Consider the following 17389-nt stretch of genomic DNA (forward strand, 5'->3'; position numbering starts at 1 on the left):
TGGGCTGTGTGCTGGTGTCACCGTGCAGTGCTAGCCAGCCTGCTCCTGTATGGGGTCAGCACCCTAGGGACAGTTCCATGGACCCAGCCAGGGCTGGGAGCAGGGGCACGATGCCAGCAGGACCCACACCCCAGCACCACCCTTCCTGCCCCCAGGCAGCACTGGGAGGAGATGCTGGGGCTGGGGAAGCTGTGTCCTACTGCAAAGCAGCGTAGGTGGGAGCCGTGGTGGCCCCTGGCGCCATTCCCCCCCTCCTCAGCATCATTTCCCCCCTGTGCAGCTGCAGGCTAGGCTGCCAACCCTTTGTCTCCCTGTTTTTCCCATTCCTCTTCCACCCCCACAGCCGCACGCTGGGCCCCACAGTGTTACGCACCCCCCCCAGAGCCAGGACAAGCAGAGCTCCTCCAGCACTGGGATGCTTCATCTCTTTGCTTTTAGCTCTGGAATAGCCCAGGCTGACTGCTGCTGCTTCCCGACACGCTGCGGTGAGCTCAGAGCTGGGAAGGCAGTGATGCAGCCACACAGCAGGGCTGGGTGCCAGCACAGCCCCGGGCATGATGCACCCACACTCCAATTCTTATACCCTAAAGGTACAGCACAGCCCTGATTCAATGAGAGGAATGAGGTCTGAGCAGCAGGAGTCTGCCCTGCTCCAGGCAGCTGCCATGCACAGCTGGCAGGGCGGTGGCATCATGCCCACACCTCCAGCAAGTGTGAGGACAGCTGGGGGGGAGCCTGCCAAAGGGGGGGGGGGGGGGGGGGGCAGGCTGCCAAGCACCCCATCCTGCACAGGTTTCAGTGACCTTCCTCGGGTGTTTGCAGCCCCTCTCAAGGTGCTTCTTCCTCCAGGTCTTTGCACATCCTTGCAGGAGAAAGGAGCAAGGAAGGAGAAGCTTTGCAACTCTTGGCCCTTGTCTGTGCCTCCCGGCAGCAGGGAAGGGGACGCAGGTGCATGGGGCTCGCAGGGCCCCTCCCCATAGCATGGAGTGAGGAATGAATGGAGCACAGCACGCCCGGCTCTTCTGTTCTGCCCCCCTCCACCCCCTTTTATTTTTTTTCCTGCCTCCTGGTAAAGCAATAAGAAATCCAAACATTACCATAAATGCTCAAAGCATCTTGGCTCTGTCACGTGGGCACCGGCACACACCCTACCACGGGGGAACACACAGCCAAAACCCTGAAACCAGCCAAGCAGGGAGGGAACGGACCTGAAAGCAGCCAGCAGGACAGACAGACTGACAGACAGACACATGGCTTTGCTGTGCAGTGGAAGGGGGCTGCAGGAGGGGCACCCAGGCACCCTACTCTCAGGGGCTCCCCCCGTGTCCAGGCACTGCCCAGGGCCTTGGATGTCTTTCTCATGGGTCATCTGTTCCACTTGCTCTCCCCTTCCTTAAAAAGCCTTGGGTACGATGCTGGGTGTTCCTCTGCCTGGCGTCACCGTCCAGGCAGTGGGGCCAGGCTGTCTCCTGGGGATGCCCAGCCTGAAAGCTGTCAGGAACCTCTCAGCAGGAAGCAGGACCTGCTGTGAGAGCTACTCCCTGGCCAAACCTTGGGCTGGTCCTGGCCTTGGAATTATTCTGAGACCTGTGCAGGAAACTGCTTGATGTGGTGTAAGCAGCACTGCCCTGGCTGACCCTGTGCTGGAGCGTCACAACCGGAAACCTGCTGGCAACCAGCGCTGAGGCCGGCACGACTCATCACACGCGTGACCCCGCAGCCTGCCCCGGCTGGGGACCGCTCGCAGGGGTTAAGTCGGCGCTGCTGGCCCTTTAAATCCAACCTAGCGCAAACAACCAATCGGAGGCGCCTCCCCCCCGCGGCGTCCTCCGAACTGCCCAATGGGAAGCGAGACTCGCCGCGTCCCCCTCCTCCGATTGGCCTGCGCCGCGTTCCCGCCCACGACAAGATGGCGGCGCCCATAGCGGGGGGGCCCCGCTTGGGCCTCGGCTGAGGGCTGCGGCCGGGCCCGGCCCCGCCATGGAGCTGGTGCTGCTGCTGCTGCGCGGCCTGCGCCTGGCGCTGGACCTGCTGCTCCTCCTGCTCGATCTCAACTTCTTCCTGGTGTCCTCGCTGGTGACCGCGCTGCTCTGGCTCCTCACCACCGCCGCCAGCCTCCCCGGTGCTGCCACAGCCGGGATGTGGGCCTGCTGGAACGGGCTGCTGGGCGGGCTGTGCGGCCTGGCCGAGGCGGCCTGCGGGCTGGCGTTGGGGGCCGTGCAGGGGCTGGGCGGCCTGCTGAGGGGCTGCTGCTCCGCCCTGGAGGGCCTGAAGGTGCTGGGCCACCTGCTGACCCACCTGGGGCTGCGGGGCAGGGAGCTGCTGCAGCGCGGGCTCTGCAGCCTGCTGGGCTCGGGGCAGGCCTTGCTGAGGGAGGCGGGCGAGGGGCTGGCCATCGGGGTGAGTCTGCTGGCCTACCTGGTCAACAGCATGGTTAATTTGTGCCTGCTGGGCACGCAGAACTTCTTCACCCTGCTGCTGGCCCTCTGGGATTCGGTGGTCAGCCCGGTGCTGCGCGTTGCCGACCTGCTGGCCGCCTTCCTGGCACACGTCTCCAGCAGTGCCATTGCTGTCTCCATCCTGCTCTGGTCGCCCTGCCAGCTGGCCTTCGAGCTGCTGGTCTCCACCGCCGAGCTGCTCATTGGCATCTTCTTTGTCAACGTGTATGGGCTGGCTTTGCTCCTTGCCATCATTGTCGTCAGCGCTGTCATCTTCAACCCCGGGCTGCTCCTCACACTTCTGGGCCATGTGCTGGGCTACTTTCACACGCTGCCTGCATATCCCCGCCTGCAGCAAGAGGTGTGGAGGCTTTACCAGATGGCCGTGCTGATGCTGGGCATGGCCATGACCTCACAGACCTGGCGCAGGTTGGTGGACTGGAGCTTGCAGGTGACCAACTGGAGCCGAGGGGGCAGAACGATGAACCAGGAGAGCGAGCGGCGAGGGGCAGCCCAGGCCCTGGGCAGGCTGATGCTGGCAGGGGACGACCACGCTGCAGCTCAGCAGGAGGAGCAGCCACGTGCAGAGCAGGTCCCGCAGGCACATCCAGGGACGAGTCGAAGCACTGTGTCTGGGCAGCGTCTCCAGGCATCCAGGGATGAGCCGAGCACCTCCTGGGGGAAAGCTCCAAGGAGAGAGCAGCTGAACGCAGCAGCTGGGGATGGAGAAGGCGCTCCAGATGACGACCCCTGGATGCTTCTGAAAGAACAAGAGGAACGTAAGAAATGCGTCATCTGTCAAGATCAAACCAAGACAGTGCTGCTTCTGCCCTGCAGGCACCTGTGCCTGTGCCAGGAGTGCACAGAAGTCCTCCTGCAGCAGGCTATCTACCAACGCAACTGCCCGCTGTGCCGCCAGATGATCCTCCAGACGCTCAACGTGTACCTGTGAACTGTGGGGTGGGTGGTTTGGGTTGTCTTTCCAGGTGATTGAAGACACCTCTGCCTCATGCTGGAACACAGGATGGCTCTTCCCAAGGCTGCCCTGAGTTATTTCCAAAGAACTAAGGACCAAGAGGCTGTCAGAGGTGTCTTTGAGCCATGTTCAGTGCACAACTAGGCTGTAGATCCTGCTAGCAGGCACAGTAGAAGCAGCAGGCTGAAAGGTTGGTTGTTTTTGTTGTTGTTGTATTTGACAACTTCTGTTTCAAGGCTTGTTGCCTTGAGCCTGTGATTTGAAACAAAGCACAGAGGGATGCTCTGGTTCCTCCTAGCCAAAGCTGATGAAAGGATAAAAGCTGTGCCATCTTGGAAATTACTGGAACTGGTGCAAGGCAAAGGAGTGTTTTTCTACCAAGGCTTGGCCAAAAATCTACCAGGTGGACTGCATTTGCACTCTTTTTTCCTCCTTCCATTTAAGTGGGGCAGCTCCCAGGGAAGGGATTCGCATAGCCCTTTTGCAGGCTCTAGCAAAGCACACTTGAGCTTTTTAGGCTTTTCTACCAAAGGGCTGAGCACAGCTCTCAGCTGGAGGACAGCAGGGTTTCTGAGGCTCCTTAACATCCCAGCCATTATGGCTTTGGAGTCTGAATTTTCCCTTGCCTGTAGGAGCCACGATGAGCATGATCTCCCTGCAGGACAGCTGACTGCAGAGCTCAGTGCTGCTGCTGCTTCCACACCTATGCAAGACCAGCAAGCACATACTGCGTTACTTGCATGGAGGGGCTTGAAGGGAGTTTGTTACCTGTTGCCTGGGAAACCTGAGCAGCCCTCAGGCTCCCTAAGGCTGGAGAGCATTTGCCACTTCCCAGGCAGGGCTGGCAGGAAGGGGTGGCTCTTTGGGAGTCAAGGGGACACCCCAATCCTCCTTGAAGCCCACTGAGACATTCCAGCTCCAGGCACAAGTGTAATGGACCTGCAGACTTGTGCACGGAGCAGTACCAGGACCACAGCTATGTTTGTTTAGGGCAGGGTTACACTTTTTTTTTTGTCTGCGATGTGAAATACAGTTTGTTTAATGTAAGTGTCCCACGAAGTCTGAGGAGGCCATCCGTTCCTAGCCAGGGAGGGCTGAAGTGCCTCATCCCAGCACTATTCCAAGAAACTGCTGGGCTGCAAGAGAGCCACGCGCTAAAAAGCTTTCCCTTTTTCAGCTGCTTGTCTGGGGTCAGCCATGCATCAAAGCCAATTTTGGCTGGAGCCAGATTGGAAGGAGCCTTGACTCCTCGACTGCAAGCCAAGAGCCTGGGGGCGGCTGGCGTGGCTTTCTCCATTCTCCTGCTAACAAATAATTGATTAGTAATTTAAGCCAAAACAGAGGCAGCAGAGAGGCGAGGCCATGCTGGGAGACAACTCTGCCCTGCAAACTTGTGCTGTGTCGAGGTGTGATGGTGTGTGAGAGCAGCTCTGCAGGGACTGCTGTGTGCTGGAGTCTCTTCATCCTCACCTCCAAGCCACTTCTCCTGCAGCTCAGATGGACTCACCCCTGGTTGGGGCCAGCTAGCGATCTTGGGGTGCAACGTTTTCCAATCTTGGGGAGGAAGGACACCTTCTCCAGACTGCAATTTCTCCCTACAAATCTTTTTTTTTTTAATTATTATTATAGCAGTCACTGTTTTAGGAGCCCATTTGTTTTTTGCCTGTTTATAAAAAAAAGAGAGAAAGCTTTGCCTTAAGTTTAACTCTTTGCACTACAAACAAGCAAATTAAAGTTTCCTCTACCAGAAGCCACCTGCTGTCTCATTCTTGGGGTGGGCATCCCTTGGGACCTCCTCTCTGCTTACCCCTGGACTCCATCACTGACACAGAATTGGATTCCAGGGCTGGTGTCACTATGGGCTGCTCAGTGAGGAAAAGACAGAGCAGTCTGCTTTGCAGAGGGTCTTGAGCTGCTCCTGGAAAGAAGCATGTGACTTTTCTCTGCTAGACCAATGCAATCTGTGCTTGGCTTCTCCAGAGCTGGAGCAGTCCAGAGCAGAAGGGCTGAGACTTTCCAGGCTGGCAGAACAAAGCATGAGGATGCATAATCCCAGCTCTCATGTGTCCTTGGTGCTTCCCCATCCTGCTGCTTGTGACAGAGGGTGTTGGCAAGCCCAGTATCCTCAGGGATGGAGACAGCACAGGGGCAACTTTGCCTCACAAAAAAGCTAGGACAGGCTGAGCTGGTGAGCAGATTTGCTGCACAGTTATTCCCTGGCCCTGATCTGAGCTCTTGGCAGACTACTGTGTGCTTTTAAGCACCCTCAGCTTCTCCAGAATCCTTGCAAACTGTTTGGAAAATACATTTCAAGACCCCGATGGGCAGAGACCTCAGGAGGTTTGGCTCACCCTGCCCTGAACTCACCTGCCTTGGCAGGGCTATGCCAGCAAACAAACTAATTTTAACAAGGAAACTCTCATGTCCTGGCTGAAAGTCACACAGGGGGATTGCAGGCAGGCTGCAGGAGTGCAGCTCAGCCAGACACAGCGCCAGCATGGAGCTGCCAAGCCCTGCAGGGGACTGGCTGCACCAGGAGAAACTGAGGCACAGCCTTCAGAAAGCTGAGGTGTGCTGGGGGATGGGAGTTGGCAGGGAGATGCCCTGTGCAGCAGACATTCAAGCAGAGATGCATGCAGCCACCTCATCCCACTGTGGTCAAGTGAGAACAGGATGTAAAGGACACAGCCTTCCCTTGGGAGCTGTCCTGCACGCACTTGGCTCACATGCAGCAAGCAATTACAAGAGGAAAATGCAACCATCCCCTGGCTGATGGCAGCCCGCAGTGTCCTGATATTTCTCCAACACCATGCAGCTGATGTGGGGCTGCAGTGATGCTCACAAACCAGTCATGGGCATAAGGTCTGAGGTCCTGGGTGCGTTCCCTTCTACTAGGATGGGAGCAGTGTGATGCTGCTGAGTTACCCCCACTTAAAAGCACTGAGATGGGGGGATGCTGACAGCTTGCTGGAACTGAAATCTGCCCCAGGCCTTGGGAAAATCCCTGGCATCCCTTTGTCTGCCCAGCTGCAACATCCCAGCCCTAATGAGTTGCCACTGCCTGTGTGACAACAAGGAGCTGGCATGACAGACACACACTGCAGAGCAGCTCACAGCCCCTGGCCGATGAGGAGGGAGCAGGTGATGATCAGCAGCAGAACCATGGGGGGCCTTTGGGCTGCTCCCAGGCACCAGCTTTGCTCCCTCATTAGTGGCTCAGAGAATGCTGCAGGGGGCTGTGCTCAGCTGGGCTGTGCATATCATCATGAATGGAAACTCCCTGCTGCCTTCCCAGAGTTTCCATCTCATTGGGGTGCAGATAAAAACATCACTTGAGCCTGGAGGAGGTGATCCCTGGACCTGCTGGTCCCACTCTACTCACCAGGACATGGGATTCTCCCATGCAGATCCCTGAAGAAGACAGTGTCTGCTCTCCTGAAGCCCCCAGCTGGGTCCTCCTTTGGTCTTGTCCCCTTCTTTCAGCTCCTCTGGTTTGTAGGGGCTCACCCACCTGAGCTCTGCTCCTCAGCCACCTGCTGCTGTGAGCTGTTGCCAGATATCGAAGTGGTTCCCATTCCCACAGGAACCAGTGCACAGAGCCCTCAGGACCCTCCTGTTTGTCCTCACACTGCTCTACAGGCACTTTGGATACCCTAGCAGGAGCCTGTTTCCCAGCACAGCCATGAGAACTCACACAGTGCTGGTGTGGGAATTGCTGTGTGCATGCACTGGATAGACCCCCTGGTTGCACACTAGAGCCCTTTACTTGCCCACCTCATCCTCCCCTGATTGTGGACAGCCCCCATCCCCTCTCCCAGGTTGAACTTCTCCTTACCAGGTCAGCCAGGAGTCACCAGCACAGCCTTTGCCACTGAAGGCATTTCCATACTCTGCTCCTGCAGTTGAAGGTTTGGGCTCTTGGTGGAGATGATTGATCCACTTGGCATCTCCACCTCCTCTGCAGCTTCAGGGCGCACACACAGCCAACACCTCTTGCATGCTGCACATGGCAGCCCCGGACTCTTGCTGCAGCCCCAGCCCTGCTGGGCCCAAGCCTCCAGCTGGAGATGTGACCTTACTGTGGCCAAGAAACAGAGTGCTGCTCTGGGAAGGGCTGCCAGCACTTCTTTTTTTTTTTTAATTAAATAAACATTTCTGTTCCAGCTGCCACCTCTGTCAGCTGCACAACAAGGCTTATCTGCTCATCCTCCTCTTATAGCAGCTTCACCCTCCTGCTGACCAAAGGGGTGGTGGTCCCTCCCCAACCTGGGTGCAGCTGGAATAGGGGCTATGGCCACTCCTTCCTCAGGGGCAGCTGCTGGAGCTCGTTAGGAGCTGCTAGGTATTGCCACCAACTAAAGCCTTTTGTGGCTCCTCATAACCCTAACCCCTCCCTGTCCCCCTCCCTAGGCAGCTGTGGACACCACTATGTTGCTCGGGGGGGTCCCAGCAGTCCCCCACTGACCCCATACAAAGCACCCAGGCAAAAAAGAGCATCTCAAGGAGAGCAGAGCCCAGAGCTGCTGCACCAAGCGCTGCTCCCCGCATCATGATAGGGCCTGGAGGATGCTCCCAGCCCCCACGCACCTCCCCTGGCCTCATCCCAAGAAAAGTCATTTTCCTCCTCTCAGAATAGACAGTTCCGACCATCGATCTGCTCTGCCTCGTTGTTTATCCCTGAGCGGCTCTGCTTACAGAAAAAGCCATCTTCAACCCAAACAGCCGCTTCCGCTGCAACCCGACCCTGCGGCTGGGGCTGGGAGGGAGCTGCAGGGCTCCCATGGGGAGCGAGCCCTCACCCCTGGCCCCATAGCTTCTGCAAGTCCTTGTGGGGCTGTGGGTGGTCCCACAAGCACCGCTGTGCTCTGTGTGCTCAGGTGTGATGCAGCGATGTTCCCTTGGCTCCGGGCCCCTGCGCGGTCCCAAGGTCTGGAGGGTTCGCTCCTTGCACTGTGGGGTTGCTCGTCCCTCTGTCCCCGGCCTGATGGGCAGCACGGCTGCCGAGTGAAGGAGTTCGGCCCCCAGCCAAAAGCCCCCTCCCTGCTCGTCCCCTATCCCCGCAGGACCTATTTTGGGCAGGAATGAGGAAGCTTTTCGTTCCACGGCTAAAAATAGGGACCTTTCTCCCAGCGGATCACTGCTCTCACACTGCATCCCGGGATGGGAGAGGGCTGGCGAACTCCCGAAATCCTGGACACGGTGGGGGGCAACAATTCCCCCTGCCCAACCTCCGTGTCCCCAGCCCGGTCAGGGCCCCCATGGCACCGGGGGGGGGCGGGGGGGGGGTGAGGAGGTCCCTGCGAGGAGCGACCCCCGGACACATCACTGCGCACTGCAGGGAGCCGAGATCAGAGGTCTGGGAGGGGAGTCCCTCCCCAACCCCTCCCCTCGATGATTTAGGGGAAGGCTCACGGGGAGGGAGGAAGCAAAGGGATGCCGATGCCTCCACCTAGTGGCTTCCCACTGGCTGTTCTGCCTGCTGGCGTCCTGTTCCCCGCGCTGCGAGCCGGCATCCCTCCGTGCAGCCCCCCGAGCGGTGCCAGCCTCCCCTCCGACCCCTAGGCAGGGCCGAACAGCAGCAGGCGCAGGGATGAAGACCCCTTTATTGCGGGTGAAGGAGGAGAGGGGCGGCTGGAGGACAGCGACAAGGACGGGGACACGGGTGACACGGGCAGGATGGCTGCCCACCGTGGGACGTGGCAGGGGGTGGCAGGACGGGCCCCTCGCCGTGCCAGCGGCCAGAGAGCCCGCGGGAAGAAGCGGGCCGGGGGGATGCTGCGTGCACAGGGACAATGTGGCCATCAGGTCACTGCAGCTCCCCGGCATGGGCATAGAGCCCCAAAGCTGGGTGCCCACGATCACACTTAGCTCTGGCACAGAGCTGCATGGGGTGGCAGGGAGAGCATGCCCCTGCCTGGCACGAGGCTATGAAGTCGCAGTAGAGCAAGGGGAGGATGCTGAACATCCTGGCTCCCATATGGCCAGATCCCATCCCCAAGGGGTGCCCATGGGGTCCCCATCCCCAGCCTCACGCTCAGGCGAAGACGGCAGAGTTCTGCCAGTAGGAGTAGACGAGGAAGCCAGTGAAGGTGCTGTCTGTCTTCACGCTGGCGTAGAAGCCGATGTAGTCCCCGACTCCCACCTGCACCCACACCTCATCCTCGGGCTCCAGGCGAACCAGAGCCCCTCCAGAGAGCGAGGTGGGCTTGGGCCAGTTCCCATAGTACTGGAAGAAGGAGGCGATGGTGTGCCCGTTCTTCATGATATCAAACTGCAGGCTGGAGCGGTAGACAGTGGCATGGACAGCAAAGTAGTAGAGGCCAGGCACCTCGCAGGTGAACTTGCCAGTGTTGGGGTCGTAGTGGCCCTGCTCATTGATCAGGACAATGTCAAAGCGGATGGGCTGGTCGGCCAGCGGTGGGCTGCGGGACTCGGAACGCTTGGCGCTGAAGGCGGAGCGGGGGGCCACTGCACACTCACCCTGTGCCCCCTTCTCACCATGCATGCCATCCATGCCGGGGCTGCCCATCTCCCCACGTGGTCCGGGAGCTCCTGGAGGGATCACAGAGGGGACAGTGTAACCTTGAAGCTGCTGTTCCCAGCGCAACCCCTGCCATCTGAACTCCCCCAGCTCAGTTGCCCAGACCCATCCCAGCGGGGTTCAGCATCCCATGGGTGCTGTCACTCTATCTGGGGATGCAGCATACCCCACAAGGGCAGGAGATAAACCCGCAGGAACCATGGAATGGATATTGTACCCACACTGGGGTTCCTGAAGCAGGAAGTGGAAAGAAGGGAGAAACGCAGCGGTGCTGGTGTCAGCAAGCTGCTGACTCTTGGAGGGTCATCCATGCAGAAGTAGGGCAGTGGCAGCACGAAAGGGGCATTTTTGTGGGATTTCCTCCCAGCTTGGCAATATAGGGCAGTGCCAGCTTTCAGACACAAGCTCATTCCCATGGCGAGGGTCCCCTATTGACATGACCCCTTACTTACCTGGTGGGCCCATCTCGCCCTTCTCGCCTGGCATCCCCATCGCCCCATCCCGGCCATCTCGTCCATCTCTGCCTGGCAGACCCTGGCCCCCATGCAAGCCTGGGGTGCCTGGGATGCCTGGTTGCCCTGAGCACTGCCTGGGGATCTTGTTGTCTTCAATCTGCATAGAGCTGCTGATGAGCCCGAGGAGGAAGAGAAGGAAGAGCTGCTTCATCTCGTCTGCCATGCAGGGGCTGGGAGGGGGCACAGGACACAGGTTACACTCCTGTGGGCACCAATTCAGAAGGCTGGCACCCTGCAGCTGCCCTCAATTCTCTCCCAGTTGCCTTTTTGGCAGGCGCTGCCTGCACCTGCTGCAGCATCCCCATTGCCCACCCAAACCGTGGTGATACCGGTGCCAGAAACAGGAGGGGACCAGGTAGGGGAGGCAATAACAGTGCACACGTGCTGACACGGGGTTTTGGGTGCCGAGTGGGCACCGCTGGCAAGATGCCCACAGCTGACACCATGCATGGGCTGTGGTTTTGGTAGACAGCAGTGCGTGGCGGGGCGGCAGCTCAGGAGCTCCAGTTGCATCGTGGCCCTGCCCTTGGCAGCATCCCCACGGCCGGCTCCCTGCTCCGAGCCACCCAGCTCCCTGTATACAGCCATCCAGGGCTGCAGCATCGCATGGGAACATACTGGGACCACCCCTGTGCTGGGACCACCCAACAGCCCTCCCATCCCCGGCGCAGCCCCCAGCCCTTTCCCCATGGCCTTGCCCTAATGAAGTTTCTCTCTCCCCTCTCCTGGACGTGACGGCTACAGCAAAGAGGAAAAGGAGGAGAAATGTGGCTCCTTTCTGTCCCAGTGCCAGAGCTGGGACCCCATTGTGTCCATGCCTCCCTACTCACCGCAGTCCCCCAGCTCCTGTCCCCACGCCCCGCTGTGCTCCGCTGGGATGGCTGCGGCTCTTCCTGACCGCTTCGCTCTGACGAAGGCCCGAGGAGAGGCTGCCTCTCCACCCCCCCCCCCCTCTCCTCCCCACGTCTCTCCTCCCAAACTCCAAAGGAAATCACGGGCCCCGGGAGCCAAAAACTACAAGACAAGGGGAAAAAGAAAAATAATCCCGCGGTGTCGGAAGCGCTGTAAGCAGGGGGAAGGGAGAGCCAGACAAACAGCCCAGCAGGGCGAGGGGAGGCGTGGGATGAGAATCATCAGCGCTGAAGGCATCTGGGCAGCAGGACAGCACGATGGAATGGGGAATATGAGAGAAAACAGAAGGAAAGCAGAGCGAGAGAATTGGAGAGGGGAGCGCGAGTCCTAGAGGTGTGTGATGCCCTGGCTGGCACTTTGTCCCTGGCAGAAGGGATAAGGCAAGAGGAACAGTGAGACACACACAGTGTGGCAGTGCCAGCACTAGGAGCACCCGTGGGGGCTGCAGAGGGTGCAGGCGTGGTGCTGCATGGTTCAGGGATGCGCCAGGCTGCAGGTGCAGGCAGCAGGCAGGGAGACTGCAGGCATGTGACGAAGCTGGGATGGTGCTGGGCTTTGCAAGGCACTCCCAGCTCTCCTTGAATCTGTTCCAGCACCGAGTGCATCCAAGGGATGCCGCAGGGTGCAGTGGTGCGGGTGACACTGCTGGCTGAGCCTTCCTGGCCCACATACCCAAAAAGCTGGGTGCTTGCATGGGATCTGGCTACTCTCCCCCAGGTGTGAAGGGGCTGTTTGTTTTGGCCAGCTGGGAGCTGGTTTATGGTCACAGGGTGTTGTCAGGCTGTGGCCAGTGGGGTGGCTTGGTGCCAGCATGGCCAGCAAGGACAGAGCCCTGGCTGGAGTGCGTTCTGCTCCCTGCACCACGGAGATGCCTGCATGACACTCTCCAACACCCATCCATTTCCCTGGAGTCCCCCATCCTATTGAGGGCACAGCAACCAGCCCATGTCCTCCCTGCAACTGGGACAGTCCTGTGCCCTATTATTCCTGCCCATGCTCCTGGCTTCCCTCTCTTAGCCCATGCTTCCATTTCTGCAGTATAATCTGGTGGGACCCACACGCAGACCCTCTCCAAACACACCTCCTGCTCCATCACTTCATCAGCTGCTGATGCTCTTTATTTTGCTGGCTCTGAGGCTGGAGGACAGCCTGCAGCCTGGCTCACCCTGGCCCAGCCCTGCTCCATTCACGGAGCATTAACAGCTCTGCTGCTGAGGGCTCAGAGTCCCTCTTCGAGAACACAATCCTGCAAAAAGCCCATGGCATCTGGGCACTGAACTGGGCACAGAGCAAACTGGCAGGCGTCAGGGCAGGACATCTCACAGCTGGAGCAGAAGGGAGGTTTGGGGCACTCCTCTTTCCTCGCCATCTCAGGGCTGGAAGCACTCCACAGGGTCGTTGGAGTCGGGTAGGATGTTACAGTTGATGGGCCAGAGGATGCCGAGGAGACCCAGGGAGTGCTGGCAGCGCAGCTCAGCAGCCAGGCAGACAGCACGGCAGGGCTGCAGGACACCCCCATCTGGTGTGCACTTGGGCACAAAGAGGCTGCAGATGAGCAGGCGGAGGTGCTGGTAGCAGGCGAGCTCCATCAGCGTCTGCAGGAGAGAAGCAGTGAGCACAATGTTGGTGCAGAGCACCCACCTGCAGCCCAGCAGCTCACCTGGTAGTCCTGCAGCACTTCGGCAGCTCCCGCCTGGTCTGGGATGGCCAGCCAGATGTTGGGGAAGGAGGTGGCATTGTAGCCCAGCCCCAGGCACATCTCCACCTCCACAGGCTCGCAGATGGAGCCTGCACAGGGAGAGGTGCAGGGTTAGGGTGAGAGTTAGGGGTTACATATCACTGAGGGTCTGATGGTCTCCAGGTGTGCTCCTGGGGTAGGTGGTGGCTATGGGATGGGTGTTGGGGGGCATCCCCCAGCCGTGGGCACTCACCAAATGCAGGGTAGGAGACCCCAGTACAGTTCAGCTCATCGGTGCCATCGGGGCAGTCGTGCCAACCATCACAAACGGACTCCAGCGCCCGGCACTCGCCGTTGCCACAAGAAAATTCTGCGGGGCTGCAGGTTTCTGCCAGAGCAGGGGATGGGGATGGGAGTGGGAAGAGAGCCAGGGGACCTCCAGCCCAAGCTCCTGCTTCAAGAAGGGTCAGAGGTGGGGGAAAACCTGGGCTTCCTTGAGCCAGGCCTTGGAAACCCCTAAGGATGGAGACCACACAGCCCCTGCTGGCACCCTGCTCCCTGCCTGGCTACGTACTTTCTGTGGCATTGCGGGCTTGGTAGGTGGCAAAGAACCCGGTGTCTGCTACTCCTTCATCTGCCACAAAGAGGACTGTCATGACGTGGCGTGATGAGGTCAGGGTAGGTGGCAGCTGGTGGCCACAGAACCTGTAGGGAGATGGGGCAAGAGAGGGCTTTAGGTGTGCAGAACCCTAAACCTCATCTTCTGGTTCACTTCAGCATCCCGCTCCATGCCTCAGTTTCCCCAGCTGAGCCACAGGACCCACACCTGCCCATGAGGCTGGCAGTCCCAGTGCCTGCACTGTCGTGAACCTCCACGAAGTCAAAGCTGCAGTCTTCGTGTGACTCCAGGCTGAAGTTGTGGAAGTGCAGGTCTATGATGTGACCCAGGGGAACGGAGATCTGCCAGAGGCACAGCTGTGGGGACACCCATGAGAGCCGTGAAGCCAGGCAGGGGCATGGCCTTCCTTCCTCCTGCCCTCCTCCTCCTTCTCCTCCCAGCAACCCTTCTCTCACCTGCTGGTGTGGGTATGGCTGGGGGTGGCTCGGGGTGGAGAAGTGCCCCTCCAGGGTGGTCAGCGGCCCCCCGCACTCTGGGGACACACACAGCACTCACACATATGGCAGCTGTGCCCCCTTTTCCCTCTACCATCACCTCCTTGGGGCTGGGGGAGTCACATGCTGTCATCCCACCTTTGTGCTTCACGCTGCAGTTGGCCTCATCGCTCCGATCCTCGCAGTCGTGGAACCCATCACAGACAAAGCCCAGGTGGATGCAGAGCCCCTGGTCACAAAAGTGCTCATCCCATGCACAGCTCTCTGTGGAGTGAGTGCAGCTGTCCAGGCTGGTCACCCATACCCACATCCATATCCATACCCATGCCCACATTCATATCCATACCCATACCCATACCCATACCCATACCCATACCCACATCCACACCCATACTGACATCCATACCCACGTTCATACCCATTCACATACCCACATCCATACCCACACCCACATCCATACCCATTCCCATACCCACATCCATATCCATACCCATACCCACATCCATATCTATACCCATACCCACATCCATATCCATATCCATACCCATACCCACATCCATATCCATACCGACATCCATACCCACATTTATACCCATTCCCATAGCCACATTCGTACCCATTCCCATACCCACATCCATACCCATTCCCATACCCATACCCACATCCATATCCATACTGACATCCATACCCACGTTCATACCCATTCACATACCCACATCCATACCCATTCCCATGCCCACATCCATACCCACACCCACATCCATACCCACACCCACATCCATACCCATTCCCATACCCATACCCATACCCACACCCATACCCATTCCCATACCCACATCCATATCCATACCCATACCCACATCCATACCTATACCCATACCCACATCCATATCCATACCGACATCCATACCCACATTTATACCCATTCCCATAGCCACATTCGTACCCATTCCCATACCCACATCCATACCCATTCCCATGCCCATACCCACATCCATACCCATTCCCATACCCACATCCATACCCATACTCATTCCCATTCCCACATCCATACCCACACCCACATCCATACCCACATCCATACCCATATCCACATCCATTTCCATACCCATAGTCACATTCATACCCATTCCCATACCCATACCCACACCCACATCCATTCCCATTCCCATACCCATACCCACATCCATACCTACACCCATACCCATATCCATTCCCATACCCACATTCATACCCATACCCCTGGATATTTTGAGGCCAACCCACATGGTGTACTCACTCTCACTGGGAGCCACAGCACGGTACCGAGCACTGAAGCCTGGTGCCCCCACACTGCCATCAGAGACAAAGGTGACACGCAGGTGGTTGGAGATGCTGTTGAAGGTTGGGGGGACCACGCTGCCACAGAACCTGGGGGCACAGTGGTGTAGTAGCACTGCTTGCACCATCCCTGGGTATGCCACCCCCTCCTTGGGTGCTCATAGCCCTACCTGGCAGTGCCCCCCCGGGTCCCCTGCTCCTCATAGAGTTCCAGCCGGTCGAAGAGGCAGGAGGCGGTGCCCTCCACGCTGAACGCATCCATTGTCAGCTGGATGGCCATGCCAGCTGCCACCTCGATGTGCCATATGCAGAGGGCATGGGGTGGGTAGGGGCCGGGGTGGTTGGGGGAGCTGAAGGAGCCCTCGGGGCCACGCAGGATCCCACCACACACTGCATATTACAAATGGGTTTGGATTAAGGGACATGGGGACGTGGCCACCATGGTGTGTCACCCGCATGGGGACTTACCCGGTGCTGGAGTGCTGGCTGCAGGTGGTTGGCCATGGGTTGGGGTGGAGGGTTTGGGGTCCTGGGGGTCTCTCTGGCTGGGTGCCACAGTGGTGGTGGCGGTGCTGCGGGCGGGCAGGGCTGCAGCCGGGGAGTGGGGTGGTGGCGGGGATGTCAGCTCTGCGCCAAGGGGGATGGATGTAGTGTGGGGAGGGAGCTCTGGAACCCCATCCAGCCCCACAGTCACGACACATTCCCCCCCACTCTCCCTGCTCACAGCACTCACGGTGGATGACGATGCCCAGCAGGAGGGCGATGAGGAAGAGGAGAACAGCACTCATCAGAGCCACGCAGAGCCAGGTGAACCTGCAGTCGGCACGGTACTGCCAGCCCGCCTGCACCCAGAGCTGCCGGCCTGGGGAGGGCGAGGAGAGAGGGCAGAGCGGGGTGCTGCCATGTCCCCAGCCCTGTGCCACCCCAGGATGCCAGCAATTCCCCACGCATCCCCACACCCCCACAGGGAGCACCCCATGGGTGGGCTCCCAGCGGCCCCACAGACACGGGCGCATGTACAAACCCCATGCAGGTACCGAGGGCATCCTGGGGTGATGTGGCTCCCACCCCATCCTCGTCCGGTGGCTTCTCAGCTGGAGGCACTGCCAGGGGCTCCTCGCCCTCAAAGACGGGGTTGCAGAACTCAGTCTGCACGAAAGCAGTGGTGCGTGGCACTGTGGGGACCGCACTGTGGAGACCCATCAGGTGGCACCCCTGCCCCAGCCCTACCTCACTGCGCTCCAGAGCCTCGGGGCAAAGCGTGATTTCAGTGAAGTCCTTCATGGTAGCAGCACTCCTGGTACAGAGCACTTAAAAGCCCCCCCAGAGTGCTCTGCTCCCCAGCGTGGTTGCATGTCCCTCCACCCACTGCTCTCTGGATGCTCCCATCGCATACAGTGCTGGCTGTGCCCACGTGTGCTCAGCCCCACAGAGCCCTATGGCTGTGTGTGGGGAGCCCTGGGAGGCCCTGCTTCCCTTGGTGGGCCCCTTCCCTCTGCCCCGTTAATCCAGCTCAGCTGAGGATGCCGAGGTCAGGCCCTGGCACGGAGATCCCACATCTTAAAGGGGAAAGTGTGCTCGCACCAGAGCTGGAAGACTGCCCCAGGGGCTGGGGACATGGCTTTCCAGGTGTTGGTGGGAGTGGGGCAGTCCTGGAGGGGCTGTGTTGGGTGTGCACCCCTCCTTCCCTCTTGTCCCCCCTTGCTGATGTCTGAGCGCTGCTGCCCGTGTTCCTGCTGCCTTTTAATGCCACAGGTCTGTGCTTGAGCTGGGCAGAAAGAGGCCTTTGTTCAGGGCTTTGGGGGCAGAGCATGGGCACAGTAGGAGGAGGAGAGGCTCCCTGTGCCCCATGGACACACCACAGCCACCACATCCACTTGCTGCAGGCGAGCCCCG

The 17389-nt window shown here is 59.3% G+C and overlaps 3 protein-coding genes across 3 annotated transcripts; 1 reads left to right on the top strand and 2 right to left on the bottom strand.

Annotated features, from left to right (window-relative positions):
- The first annotated feature begins 1893 nt into the window (after nucleotides 1-1893).
- Nucleotides 1894-5173, top strand: RNF26 (ring finger protein 26). Its single transcript, XM_031599834.2, has one exon. It carries the CDS (start codon nucleotides 1981-1983, stop codon nucleotides 3388-3390), a length of 1410 nt encoding a protein of 469 aa, XP_031455694.1. The 5' UTR covers nucleotides 1894-1980; the 3' UTR covers nucleotides 3391-5173.
- A 3813-nt stretch (nucleotides 5174-8986) lies between these two features.
- C1QTNF5 (C1q and TNF related 5) lies at nucleotides 8987-11401 on the bottom strand. The gene is made up of 3 exons (XM_031599634.2): nucleotides 11301-11401; nucleotides 10408-10640; nucleotides 8987-9966 (listed from the first exon to the last, which is right to left on the bottom strand). Exons 2-3 carry the CDS (start codon nucleotides 10631-10633, stop codon nucleotides 9449-9451), a joined length of 744 nt encoding a protein of 247 aa, XP_031455494.1. The 5' UTR covers nucleotides 10634-10640; nucleotides 11301-11401; the 3' UTR covers nucleotides 8987-9448.
- Nucleotides 11402-12493: 1092 nt separating this feature from the next.
- On the bottom strand, nucleotides 12494-17117 carry MFRP (membrane frizzled-related protein). Its single transcript, XM_090123387.1, has 12 exons — nucleotides 16531-17117; nucleotides 16227-16355; nucleotides 15962-16120; nucleotides 15664-15883; nucleotides 15453-15583; nucleotides 14312-14437; nucleotides 14135-14211; nucleotides 13887-14035; nucleotides 13635-13765; nucleotides 13314-13448; nucleotides 13043-13170; nucleotides 12494-12977 (listed from the first exon to the last, which is right to left on the bottom strand). The coding sequence occupies exons 1-12, from the start codon at nucleotides 16775-16777 to the stop codon at nucleotides 12753-12755; spliced, it is 1857 nt and encodes a 618-aa protein (XP_089979513.1). The 5' UTR covers nucleotides 16778-17117; the 3' UTR covers nucleotides 12494-12752.
- Between the last annotated feature and the right edge of the window lie 272 nt (nucleotides 17118-17389).

This window comes from Phasianus colchicus, chromosome 23 (assembly GCF_987193195.1).
Source record: "Phasianus colchicus chromosome 23, bPhaCol1.hap1.1, whole genome shotgun sequence".
In the NCBI taxonomy this organism is placed as follows: Eukaryota; Metazoa; Chordata; class Aves; order Galliformes; family Phasianidae; genus Phasianus; species Phasianus colchicus.